This window comes from Labeo rohita, chromosome 6 (genome assembly GCF_022985175.1).
Source record: "Labeo rohita strain BAU-BD-2019 chromosome 6, IGBB_LRoh.1.0, whole genome shotgun sequence".
Classification (NCBI taxonomy): Eukaryota; Metazoa; Chordata; class Actinopteri; order Cypriniformes; family Cyprinidae; genus Labeo; species Labeo rohita.
In genome coordinates this window covers 2,607,508-2,620,482 of record NC_066874.1, presented here as the reverse complement: position 1 = coordinate 2,620,482, position 12,975 = coordinate 2,607,508, and the positions used below count along the sequence as shown (strand labels likewise).

Below are 12,975 nucleotides of genomic sequence, written 5' to 3'. Positions count from 1 at the left end.
GCTTTTGGAATGTATTATTATTATTATTATTATTATTATTATCATTATTCAAATCATAAATTTGAACAAACCAGTAATAATAATAATAATAATAATAAAAAAATATTTTATTATTATTATTACCATCATCATTACTAGTATCATAATAATTCTTATTATTATTATAATAATTAGTGAACTAAATAGGACATGCAACCCTGCCAATAAATAAATAAATAAACAAACAAATCCTAAACCCATTTATTAAAACAAATCACATTATTTTATAACATTTTATTATAATTATTATCATCATTATTATTATTCAAATAATACATTTCAGCAAATCAGTAATAATAATAATAATAATAATAATAATAATAATAATAATAACAACAACAATAACAACAACAACATTATTTTATCATATTATTATTATTATTATTATTATTCAAATCATAGATTTGAACAAACCAGTAATAACAACAACAACAACAATAATAATAATAATAATAATAAATTGTTATTATTATTATTGATATAATAACAATATTAATATTAATATTAATAATAATAATAAATTTTTATTAACAAACTAAACAAATTAATAAATAAATAAATCCTAAACCCATTTATTAAAACAAATCACTTTTTTTCACATTTTATTATTATTATTCAAATCATAGATTTCAGCAAACCAGTAATTAATAACAATAATAATAATTTTTTGCCCCCAAATTTATGGACTTTTATGGCATAAATCATCTGCTGGTGTTGAAATTTCTATACATGATTTTTGTTTTACTTGTGGTTAAACTGAGATTTCAGTCAGAATTCATGATTGCATTATTAATCGCACACATTAACATGTTAACTTTGATTGCCCTAATCTAAAAATCAAGCCATGCCATTAAATTAATTTGAATTTGAATTGGGAGAGACTTTAGACGTGAGCAGGGCTGGAGATCAGATAATGACGCAGTGTTTCCTTGCTGTTGATTCTGTGTGTTCAAATATTAATAAGCATAAATAGTGCGAGAGCGGGGCAGAATCCATTAAACATCTCTCTCCTTGACGTCCGCAGAGACTTTCACAGCGTTCCTGTGAAAAGCCCAGTGTTTGCTCTCGGCTGATGTGCTAAGAGGCCGATTCTATGCCCTGATCTGCACTGAGACACACAGACAGATGAAGGTCTCACTTGAAAAGCCAGTTCCATCAGCACGATTCCTCCCGGCAGCGCCCTCTGCAGGTGATACGACGTCGAGCTCGATGCACTGCTCTGCTGAGAGACGCAAAAAGTACACAATTAGTGCGTGTGTGTGTTAGTCATTGTCTGTTACAATGGTGCCAGTGCAAGTCATTTTATTGCAGATGTATTACTGTTCAAATTTTAGGGTCAGTAAGATTTTTTTTAAGCAATTAATATTTTTATTCAGTAAGGACGCATTAAAGGAGTAGTTCACTTCCAGAACAAAAATGTACAGATAATGCATGTTCATGTCTTTCTTTCTTCAGTTGAAAGAAATTATGTTTTTTGAGGAAAACATTTCAGGATTTCTCTCCATATAGTGGACTTCTATGGTGCCCCTGAGTTTAAACTTCCAAAATGTAGTTTAAATGCGGCTTCGAAGGGCTCTAAATGATCGCAGCCAAGGAAGAAGGGTCTTATCTGGTGAAACGATTGGTTATTTATTTATTTTTTTTAATTACTATTTAAATACTTTTTAATCTCAAACGCTCGTCTTGAACGCTCATCTTGTCTAGTTGTTTTTTTCTGGTCGTGACAGTTAGGGTACGTCTAAAAACTCAAAGTCATCTTACGTCACTGCAGAAGTACCAACCCAGAGTTTACATGCAAGTGAACATGCAAGGAAGATCAAACACCTTTACAAAAAAAAAGGTAAAACAGTGATGTAGGACGATTTTAAAGTTGAGGGAGAAAATGAGATGGGAGTTTTTGGATGTACCCTAACTGTCAAGACTGGAAAAAAACAAAGCGCATGAGATTAAAAAGTATATAAATTGTACATTTTTTGGAAAATAACCAATTGTTTCGCTAGATAAGACCCTTCTTCCTAAGCTGTGATCGTTTAGAGCCCTTTGAAGCTGCATTTAAACTGCATTTTGGAAGTTCAAATTTGGGGGCACCATAGAAGTCCATTACATGAGAGAAATTCTAACACTTTTTCCTCAAAAACCACAATTTCTTTACGAGCGAAGAAAGAAAGACATGAACATCTTGGATGACAAGGGGGTGAATACATTATCTGTAAATTGCTGTTCTGGAAGTAAACTAAACCTTTAAGTTGTTCAAAAGTGATACTAAAGGCATTTATAATGTTACAAAAGTTACAAAAATTGATATTTTAAATAAATGCTGTATTTTTGAACTTTGTATGTATCAAAGAATCCTGAAAACATGTACCACAATTGCTGAAAAGTCAGCTTTTTCATGCAGAAATAAATTATATCTTAAAATATATTCAAATAGCAAACAGCTATTTTAAGTTGTAATAATATTTCACAATGTTCCTGTTTTTGCTGCATTTTTACTCAAACAAATACAGCTTTGACAAGCATTAGAGACATCTTTCAAAAACATTTTCAAAAATTAGCTGACTCCAACCTTTTGAACAACAGTGTTTACATTTTTAAAGTGAATGTATGTGTTGCACATTATTAAAACATCTTTATACATTATTTTTAATATTAAGGGGAAAGTATGCATGCATGGAAGCATATGGGTAGCAAAATTCAGTTTGAAATGTAATATGCAAAATGACAATGTATTTATGTATTTAAATTTACATTTTCCCATACACATCTGCAACATTTAGTGCAAAATGAAAATAAAAATTAATAATTTACATTGGCCATTTCTTACAGTAGTTTGCAAATTAAAAACATATTTTAATGCTTTATAAGTTCAAGCAAAAACTGCAGCAAAATTATCGTTTAAATGCAATTTGCAAATTGCTAAATGCATTTAGACTTACAGGATCGACACTTGGGATTGCATTTTCATCATAATACGATGTGATAATTGTAGCAAAATGCAGTGATAATTTCAGAATGCATTCTGAGCCAAAGGTGCGGCAAAAGGGTAGAAAAATGGTGATTAAATGTCTTTTATTTTTCTTAAATGCACTGACACTTACATATAAAGCGTTTTAATTGGATTTTAAATACCCTGTGTTGAACGCAGTTTAAGTCAATATGGATTTCATTTAGCACTAAATGTTGCACATTATGTATAAGAAAATGTAAGTTGAAATACAGAAATACACTGCCATTTTACATATTACATTTCAAATTAAATTCTGCTACCCATGTGCTTCCAAAGTAAAGTGGTTATTTTTGCATTTAATTATTCTGTTGTTTTTTTTTCCAGTTAATTATATTAAACATCATTTAAACATCATGTTTGTGTGTTTTGTTACCAAACACTGATTTCAAATCTGATCTGATGAAAACTAATGACAAAGACAAAACGTAAAAAATGATCAAATGTCCATATATGGATGAAAATTCTTCATTTAAGGTGTGAACAGCCTTTGTATTTAAAATCATGTTTTATTCAAATATGATTGCCTTTATTCAGAAGCGTGTCAACTGAAAAAGGGGCGAGCGTGTGTCTGAACTTTAATGCACACGGACAAATGTATGTGAAATGCAGATGTGAATTAAGAAAGACCGGAGTGTGACTGAATGGTTGAATATGGATGAGCAGATACAGTACCTTGGGGCTGTCTTCACTCTTCTGCTTATTATATGAGAAAGAAGAGAAGGAAGATCTGCCTTCGGTGGATAAAGAACTCAACATGGCGGCTCGGGCTCGAGCGATGCTGCAGAGAGAATGAATGAGAGAAAGAGAGAGAGTGAGAGCGCGTGCGGCCCGTCGGGCATCTGACCCCGTCAGTAATGCGGCCCTCATGCTGCCGGTCAGACTGAATCACACGCTCCTGCTGCTTAATGCAGTGTGTCCAGCATTAGCACATCACACACACTGTACAGAGTACAGTTGCCTTCTGCAAAAAGCACTTGCTGTTGAACTTCCTGTTGCTGGATGACTTTTGTACAAAGTTTGACGTTACAGTTTGGCTGCTATAAAAGCTATTTTAGCGAGAAACTTTGACGTAAATGGCATACTGTGCAGACTATAATTTGTGACAGAAAAAGTGAAGTGAATAACAGTGTTTATGACTGAAATGCACAGTTCGAAACCACTTGTTTGATATCCGGAAACACGTCACATTTGAGATCTGCTGGGAAGGTTGTATTTATGAGTCTGGAGGAAGAGAGGAATGTGGCAATGTATCTTTTCTATATAAAATTCAACAGGATTTTTAAACACTGTATAAATGACACATAAAGAATGTGCTTTTTATGTTTTTATTCAAATTATATAGGTGATGCAATTTTAATAGTTATGTATTCTACTATAATACTACGCTATTTTGTACATGCAGCTTAACTGAATATTTTTTAAAAATTCAGGTCACACTTTAATTGTTACATAATAAGTATACAGCAATAAAGCACTTATAAATCATTTGCAAACTAATAGTTTGTAGTCAATTCAAAGTTGTCTCCTCTAGACTGCTGTTCAAAAGTTTGGGGTCAGTAAGATTTTTAATGTTTTTTTAAAGAAGTCTCTTATGCTTATCAAGGTTCCATTTGATCAAAAATAAAGAAAGTAATATTATGAAAGATTATTGCAATTTAAAATAACAGTTTTCTGTTTTAATATAATTTTCAGCATCATTACACCAGTCTTCAGTGTCACATGATCCTTCACATTATTCCAATATGATAATTTTTTGGAACCTGTGATACTTTACACAAAATAGAAATATTTTCTGACAATTTAAGTCTTTACTATCACTTTTTATCAATTTAACACATCCTTGCTGAATAAAAGTGTTAAGTCCTTTCAAAAAAAGAGTGAAAGAAACAAAAAACCACTGACCCCAAACTTTAAACGACAGTGTATATTGTTACAAAAGATTTCTATTTTAAATAAATGCTGTTGTTTTTAACGTCTTACTCATCAAAGAATCCTAAAAAACGTATCACGGGTTCTATAAAAATATTAAAAAGCAAAACTGTTTCCAAAACTGATAATAAATCAGCATATTAGAACGATTTCTGAAGGATCATGTGACACTGAAGACTGGAGTAATGATGCTGAAAATTCAGCTGCACATCACAGAAATAAATTATATTTTAAAGTATATTAAATCAGAAAACCACTATTTTAAATTGCAATAATATTTCACAATTTTTTCCGTATTTTTAAATCACATAAAAGCAGCCTTGATGAGCAGAAAAGACTTCTTTAAAAAAACAAAAACAGCAGTGTACATTGCTGATACATTAATATGCTGTGTACAAACACTGAGTTTATTGTGGCTAATTTACAAATGATTATTGTTTAATTAGCTGTAAAGACTTATGTATTTGTATCCTTTTTTTTTTTACACTCATTGTCTCTTAACGATAACTGATGTATTTAAACAACATGATCTCAAGAGTATTTGTATGTATTTAACATAACGTACATTACTTAATAAAATACATACAAAAATTACAAATGTACATGAAAACAATCAATATTTACATATTAATGTAATTATTGTCACTGTTCTTTTTTTGTCTATTACATTTTAAATATTTTTAGAAAGATTTTTTTTGTGTAGGACTGGGTTAAGGGATCTAATATGTGACCCTGGACCACAAAAGTAGCACGGGTATATTTGTAGCAATAGTCAACAAGACATCATATGGGTCATAATTATTGATTTTTCTTTTAATCCAAAAATCATTGGGATATTAAATAAAGATCATGTTCTGTGAAAATATTTTGTAAACATATAATCAAAACTTAATTTTTGAATAGTAATATGCATTGATAAGAATTTTAAAGGGGATTTTCTCAATATTTTTTGTATCTCGGCCAAATATAGTCCTATCCTAACAAACCATACATCAAAAGCTCATTTATTCAGCTTTCAGATGATGTATAAATGTCGATTTAAAAAAAAACTGACCCTTATGACTGGTTTTGTAGTCCAGGGTGATATTTTACACGCAGCATATAAAAGCATCAAAAAGTTATTAACTGACAGTTAAGAAACTTAAGGTTTATGTGTGAAGTGCTACACATTTTTAATTTATTCATCTATTTATAAATGCTTTAGGAGCACAGTATTAACGCAATTAATATCTAATGAAGGTATAGCATTACCTTTAATTTAGTACTTTCCATGACCTAATCAAAAGTGACAACCATTTACTCCTGATAACCATTAACAACACCTTTACTAATGGTTAAAATACTGTACATCAATTAGGTATGACTAACAAATGGTTAGTAAAGGATAATAAAACATTTTCTAACTCTTTTACATATAAGCTCATTAAACAATAATAACTCATTAACCACTGTAACAATGAATGAACTCACTATTTGAACATAGCATGTTAATGTAGAGACAACAGTTTATAAACTATAAATTAACTATTAGTTTGTAAATAATTTAAAAGTGCTTTGTTACTGTATACTAACTATAAAAGGTTACCAAAAAAAATAAAAAATAAATACAGATGCTGCATTTATTGCATTTGCCATATTTGTACTAAAATGCCTCCAACTTGGAACTCAGGGATTAAAGAAAATGACAAGTTTTTCTATTAAATATGACTTTGTAGACTGCAAAAAGTGGCAACCTCCAAATGTTATCTTAAAAACCTATTTTTACCTGATTTTAACCCATAAAAATGAATTTTGTTGGTGTAAATGATTGTATTTAGGTTGATTCAGTGATGTTAAATAACACTCTTGACTTGAAATCAATTTGTTTATTTAGATAGGTTACTATTTTTCAGTGTAAAGTGCATTCAACTCATAAATCTGATCTTTCCAGCATGAATTGAACGTTTAGTTAAGGTGATTTCCTGCGGGACACAGACCTGCGTGCGGGCGACTGTGGCCGGACCTGCACCAGGATGAAGCCCATGCTCTGCAGGTACTGCACATACTGCTGCAGAAACATGCTGGAGATCTCCTGCAGCCACGGCTCCTCCTTCAGACGGCTCGGAAGCATGTCTGCAGAATCCGTGCTGTAGCTGCGATCGCGCCCGGACGCCGTGGAGTCACTGGAGCGATGCCGCTTCTGTAAGCCGAGAACGAGAGTCAGACACTCAATGGGTGAAATCTGAACTGAATTCACTGCACAGACTTTTCACTATCAGCATAAAATCTGGTTCATATCGAGCCTAAAACCAACCACTTGGGAAAGAAAAGCAAGTCTGTTATTGTATGTGACATTTAGTGTGGGTCAATCTAAAATTCAGACGCACTGAGGTGCACAGTGTGTTTGTGCTAACTTTATATAAATAAATCCCCATTGCTTTGACATTTTGTTATCTCATGCATGGCACTGAATGACATTTTAAGCATGGCTTAAGTGTCCAAACACTTTTTGTACATCAGATGAGATATCTGTAAATGCCGTCTGAGGCTGAGACTCGCCTCTGTATCACCTCGATCATCAACAACAACTGACCAGCGACCACGAAATCATGATTCGTCTGTTGCTACACTGACACATGTAATTAGAGGTGATATTTACTGTTTATTTTCATCTGTTCAGCACTCAAATGATTTTTTTTTTAACAGAAGCGTTTACTGCAGTCTAAAAGAGGAGACAGACTTAGTTGGATGATGAAGAGGAAGAGAGACAGACCTTCATCTGTGGTTGAGGCAGCTGTTCCTCTTGAATCTGTTTCCGGAAGACGGGGTCGAAGAGCAGCGGAGTGGCGCAGTAATGGACCAGTCGAGAGGACTGCTTTAGTGTGTCTAGATCCGCCACCTGAACACACAAACACACACCGGACACATGGAGGACGTTTCCAGATTTAAACCTATTTGCAGCAACTTCTAATGCTTTATAAAGGTGAAATGTATAACATTTAATGTGTAAATATGATCCATTTAAGTATAATATGTAGATTTTATCTAAAAAATATGTGGTACTTTCAAAACATAAATCAAAACCTGTTCAACACGTTGAGACAACCAATGGTGTGTATCTGTGTATCTATACACTACAGCTCAGAGGTCTGTCAGATTTTTTTCCTGATTGCTCCAAAATAAAGAAAAATCAATTGTAATATTATTACAATTTAAAATAAACATTTTCTATTTGAATACATGTTAAAATGTAATTTAATGCTGAATTTTCAGCATCATTACTCCAGTCTTCAGTGTCACATGATCTTTCAGAAAAAGAAACATTTTTGATTATTATCAATGTTAAAAACAGTTGTGCTGCTTCATGTTTTTGTGGTTATGCTTTTTATTTTTCAGGATTCTATGATAAATAGAAAGTTCAAAACAACAGTATTTATTCTTTATTTATTTTTTCCTTTTCATCTTTGTTTTTCATTTTCTTTCTTCCTTTCCTGTCTTTATTTTCATTTTTCTTCCTTTCCTTTTCAGTTTCTTTCATGTTCTTTCTTTCATTTTTTCTTTCTTTTTATGTCCTTTCTTTTCTCTTTCTTTTTCTCATTTTTTCTTTCTTTTTATCTTTGTTTTAAATTTATTTCTTCATATTCTTTCCTTTCTTTCTTCCTTCCTTTTCAATTTCTTTCTTCATGTTCTTTCTTTTATTTCCTTTCCATCTGTTTTAAATTTCTTTCTTCATATTCTTTCCTTCCTTCTTTCCTTTCTTTATTCCTTCCTTTTCAATTTCTTTCTTCATTTTCTTTTTTTCATTTCTTTTTCCTTCTTTTCATGTTTGTTCTTTCTTTTCATGTGCTTTCTTCCTTTCTTTGGTAAGATTTTAATTTTTTGACGTCTCTTCTGCTCAACAAGGTCGCATTTTTGGTTAAAAAATACAGAAAAATTTGTACAATTGTGAAATATTATTACAATTTAAAATAACTATTTTCTATGTGAATGTATTGTAAAATGTAATTTATTCCTGTGATCAAAGCTGAATTTTTTTTGTACAAGAAACATTTCTGATTATAATCAATGTTGAAAACAGCTGTGCTGCTTCATATTTTTGGTGATGTATTTTATTTTTCATGATTTTTTGTCGAATAGAAAGTTCAAAAGAACAGCATTTATTTGAAAGGAAATCGTTCGTAACATTGTAAATGTCTTACTGTTACTTTTGATCAATTTAACCCTTTAACTGTCATCCACATCTTTGAACATAGATGTGAAAGTGCACTACACTATCGTTATAATTCATGAATAAATACATTTTCTAATATTTCCTCTGATTTTGAAGTACCATTTCAATGGTAATGCAATGTTAAATTTTAAAATGGGTTTTTAAAGGATGAATTTTGGAGTTTTAAACTTTCGGTGAGAACCCTGTTACGGTATAGATTTTTGAGGTCCACTCTTGTCATAAATTAATCTACTACTGTTCCTACATAATTTGTAACAAAAACAGTGGTAAAATATCTATTTAGGAGTCTTAGACCTTTCCAACGTGTACTTACAGTAAAGTAGCAGTGTCCTGCACAATATTCAGTATAACCTGCAGTACAATAATAACATATTTGTCTGGATCTCAGCAGTGTGAAAGAGCCTCAGTGTGGATTCAGAGGAAGTGCGATCACAGCGAATGACAGAGACATCTCACACACTACAGCATCTCCTAATGTCCTCGCCACATCTCATTAAACCCAACCGGGCTTTACACACACGGATCTGCATGTGTGAGGCAGAGGATCCGCACGCACCGGGATAAATCTGGACCTGATGAGCCGCTGGGAAAATCATGTTCTGAGAATGTGATGGAAAATACCCATCACACATTATCACACACAGAGTCTGTGTGCAAATATGACTGTGTGCAGCGGTGTACTTGCAATGAGTGTGTGTGAACTCACAGAGATGGGCATGTTAGACTGAGCCGAGCGCTGCTGCCACGTCACAAATAGATTCTCGATCTTCATCTGTCTCTCCAGCTCTGAAACATACAACAAACATCTCAGGATAAATCACTGCTTTCTGTGCGTGTGATTCAGATTTCAAAATTATGCCACAATCCTTTTTCTTTCTTTCTTTCTTACAGTTCACCCTTTTATACTTTTTTTTGTTCATTTTTCTTTTTCACACAATTGCAGTTGTTTTCTTTTTTCGTTTGTACTTTCACATACTTTTTTTTATTCTTTCATTTTTTTAACTTTAATTCATACTTTCTTTGCTTCATACAAACTGTAATTCTCATTTCATATTTTTTTCAACAGTTTTTGTTTTTTTCCCCATTTGATCTTTAATACTTTCATATTTTTGTACTTTTAATTTTTTCTTATGTTATCCTCTTTCATTAATGTTCATTCTCACTGTTCTTTCTTTCTTTCTATTTCATACTGTTGTTCATTTTTTTTTAATTTCATTTTTCATTTTTTTTTTTACTGTTGTTCATAATTTAATTTTTTCCTTTGTTCTTACTTTCACCTTTAAAAAAATTGTATATTATGTACTTTATATTATTTTTTGGTTCTTTCGTTTCTGTTTTTCGTTTTTTTTTTTTTTTTTTTTTTTTTTTTTTTTGTGTTTGGTACTGTATTTTGTCATTTTTTTCTTTAACTCATATATTTTCTTTTTTTAAATAATTTTCTTTTTCATACTTTTTAATTTTTTGATACACTTTTCTCTTTATTTTTTTTCCTTTTCTTTTAATTTTTCTGTCTTCCTTTCTGTCTTTTTTCATGTTCTTTCTTTTTAGTCTTTCTTTTTTTACACCAGTGTTTGTTTTTTTCTTTAATTTATATTCTTCCATATCTTTGTCATTTCTGGGTTTTGCACATATATTTTCTTTTTTCTTTTGATTCCTCTTATTTTTTTATACCTTTTTTCTTTAGTTTTTTCTCTTTTTTTTTTTTTTCCCATCTTTTTTCATTTTCTTTCTTTCTTTCTTGTTCCCTCTTTCTTTTTTCATCTTCTTTCTTTCTTTCTTAAACTAGAAATTACCTTTCTTCTGTTTTGGACTGAAGGTCCTTTTATTCTTTTTTTGTTTATATTTTTCCATATCTTTGTCATTTTTTTTTTTTTTTTTTGCTTATATATTTTCTTTTTTTTGTTTTTAATACATTTTGCATCTTATTCTTTCTTTTCTTTCAATTAAAGGAGTTTTTTTAAGTTTTAACTGAAAGGTTTAGAGGTTTTGTTGAAACATTTTCAGAATGTTTTTATAAGTGGTGCGAAGTACAGAATGTCAAAAAAGACAATATTTTGTCTCTTAAACTATGTTATGGGTACAGCAAAACTGTGGGTGGAATGGACCCAGTGAAAATTTTGAAGGGTTTAATCACAAACTGATTAAAAATTGAATTTGCTTACTATGATTTGATGGGAGATTTAATAACTTTCAGAGAAAAGTGGTGTGTAGGTGAAGTTTTATGTTGTATTTAAGAAGAACAACTTCATTCTTCATTTTTAAAAGGTTGTTGAAAGTATGTCTTGGTTTTACATTTTACTAAAAGGAATAATGTTATTAATGAGGATTTATTTATTTAACTGAATTAATATTAATGTACTGAAGAAAAATTGTATTTAACAAATTGTGTTAAACCTCCTTCTTTCTTTACTCCTCAATGCTCTGTGATGGTGGATGTGAGTTGTGTGTGTGTTTGATGTGTTTGTACCTCTGCGTTCAGCTGCTTTGACCTCCAGTAGCTGTGCTCCATGGCGAGCGACTATATCGGGCCCGTCCTGACTGGTCAGGGGCCTCACAGCGTTCACGTCTCTCAGAGCTTCATCGAACGGCACGAGTTCTCCGGGGAAGGCCAGAGGAGGAAGAACACGGGCAGAGCCGCCCAGCCGGCCCTGATCCTTACTCGCGGCCGGAGGAACCGGACTCCTCAACAGAGCGTCCGCCTCGATCGTGGAGCTCAGGAACGGGCTGGGCTCCTGCAAGCAAGCAAATACATCAGACAGGTAAATAAATAAGAAGGTAAACAAATAAAAACAAGTTCAATTAATGAGTACCAAGAAAAAAAGTATGAAAAAGTCTGAAAAACCAGTGGTGTTTTATAAAATCGTCACATTCTCCAGGCCTCTTTCATGTGATTTCAAAGCTCAGCTCTCATTGCCCTTCACAAACTCGCTTAAAGATTCTGAGATTTGATGTCAAACTCCTCTGAAATGGGCAGAGTGTGTTCCTCAAGCGTTAAACTCACTGACACGCAAAGATCAGGCCAGCATGAGGACCTTTCCTCGAGACCAACAATTAACACACAGCTGATCACCATCAGAGCAAAAATACAAAACCCCATCACACCATACGAGAGAAGAACTAACAAAACTCCTTCTGAAGACCTTGCCCCTCTTCTTGTGGGAACTTTTGGGTGAGTTAGTGTTTGGAAGACTAGTTAAAGTCCTCCAGGGCGAGTTGAAGGCTTTTCTAAAAGAAGCCGGAGCAGATGCCCGTGTTCCCGACGGGCCAATAAGCCAGACTTAAGCGCATGAACTCCGCCCCCTGGGACTCTGACAGATGATTGACGGTTAGGGCAAATTTTCTGCTATGTTGGATCCGCCTTCTGTTAGATTTCATTAAGTGAACAGATTAAAAGTGTGGAACCACTGACGAGGAAATAAAAGAGTTCTGGCTTTCACTTTCTAGGGAGATTGTCAGTTATTTGTGCTTCAATAACACGCTAAAGTGTGTGTGTGTGTGTGTGTGTGTGTGTGTGCCTAAAATACATTTGTGACCTTGAGAAATCTCTTAAATCCCAAATGTTTAATAATAAGAAATGTTAATTTTCAAATATAAAACTTTTTTTACTCTGATTAGAAACTAAAATTAAACACTGCAGAACTGACCTTTGTGATACTGCAATGTTTTTTTTAATTTACTGAAATTGCTAAATTATCAAGCAACATGATTAAAAAGTCAGTCAACTGAAGACAGGAAAGTCTAATTTGAAAGTGTTCCTAATGTTCACTATGGTAATGTTAACTCTTTAATT

At 32.4% G+C, this 12,975-nt stretch overlaps 1 protein-coding gene across 1 annotated transcript in view; it reads right to left on the bottom strand.

Moving 5' to 3' along the window:
- The window catches only part of szt2 (SZT2 subunit of KICSTOR complex), a 110,674-nt gene that overhangs the window by 22,958 nt on the left and 74,741 nt on the right, over positions 1 to 12,975 (bottom strand). The window contains 6 exon segments of the mRNA XM_051111345.1: positions 1,178 to 1,261; positions 3,719 to 3,824; positions 6,952 to 7,154; positions 7,728 to 7,853; positions 9,892 to 9,971; positions 11,653 to 11,917. Of these exon segments, the coding sequence (XP_050967302.1) occupies positions 1,178 to 1,261; positions 3,719 to 3,824; positions 6,952 to 7,154; positions 7,728 to 7,853; positions 9,892 to 9,971; positions 11,653 to 11,917 (864 nt within the window).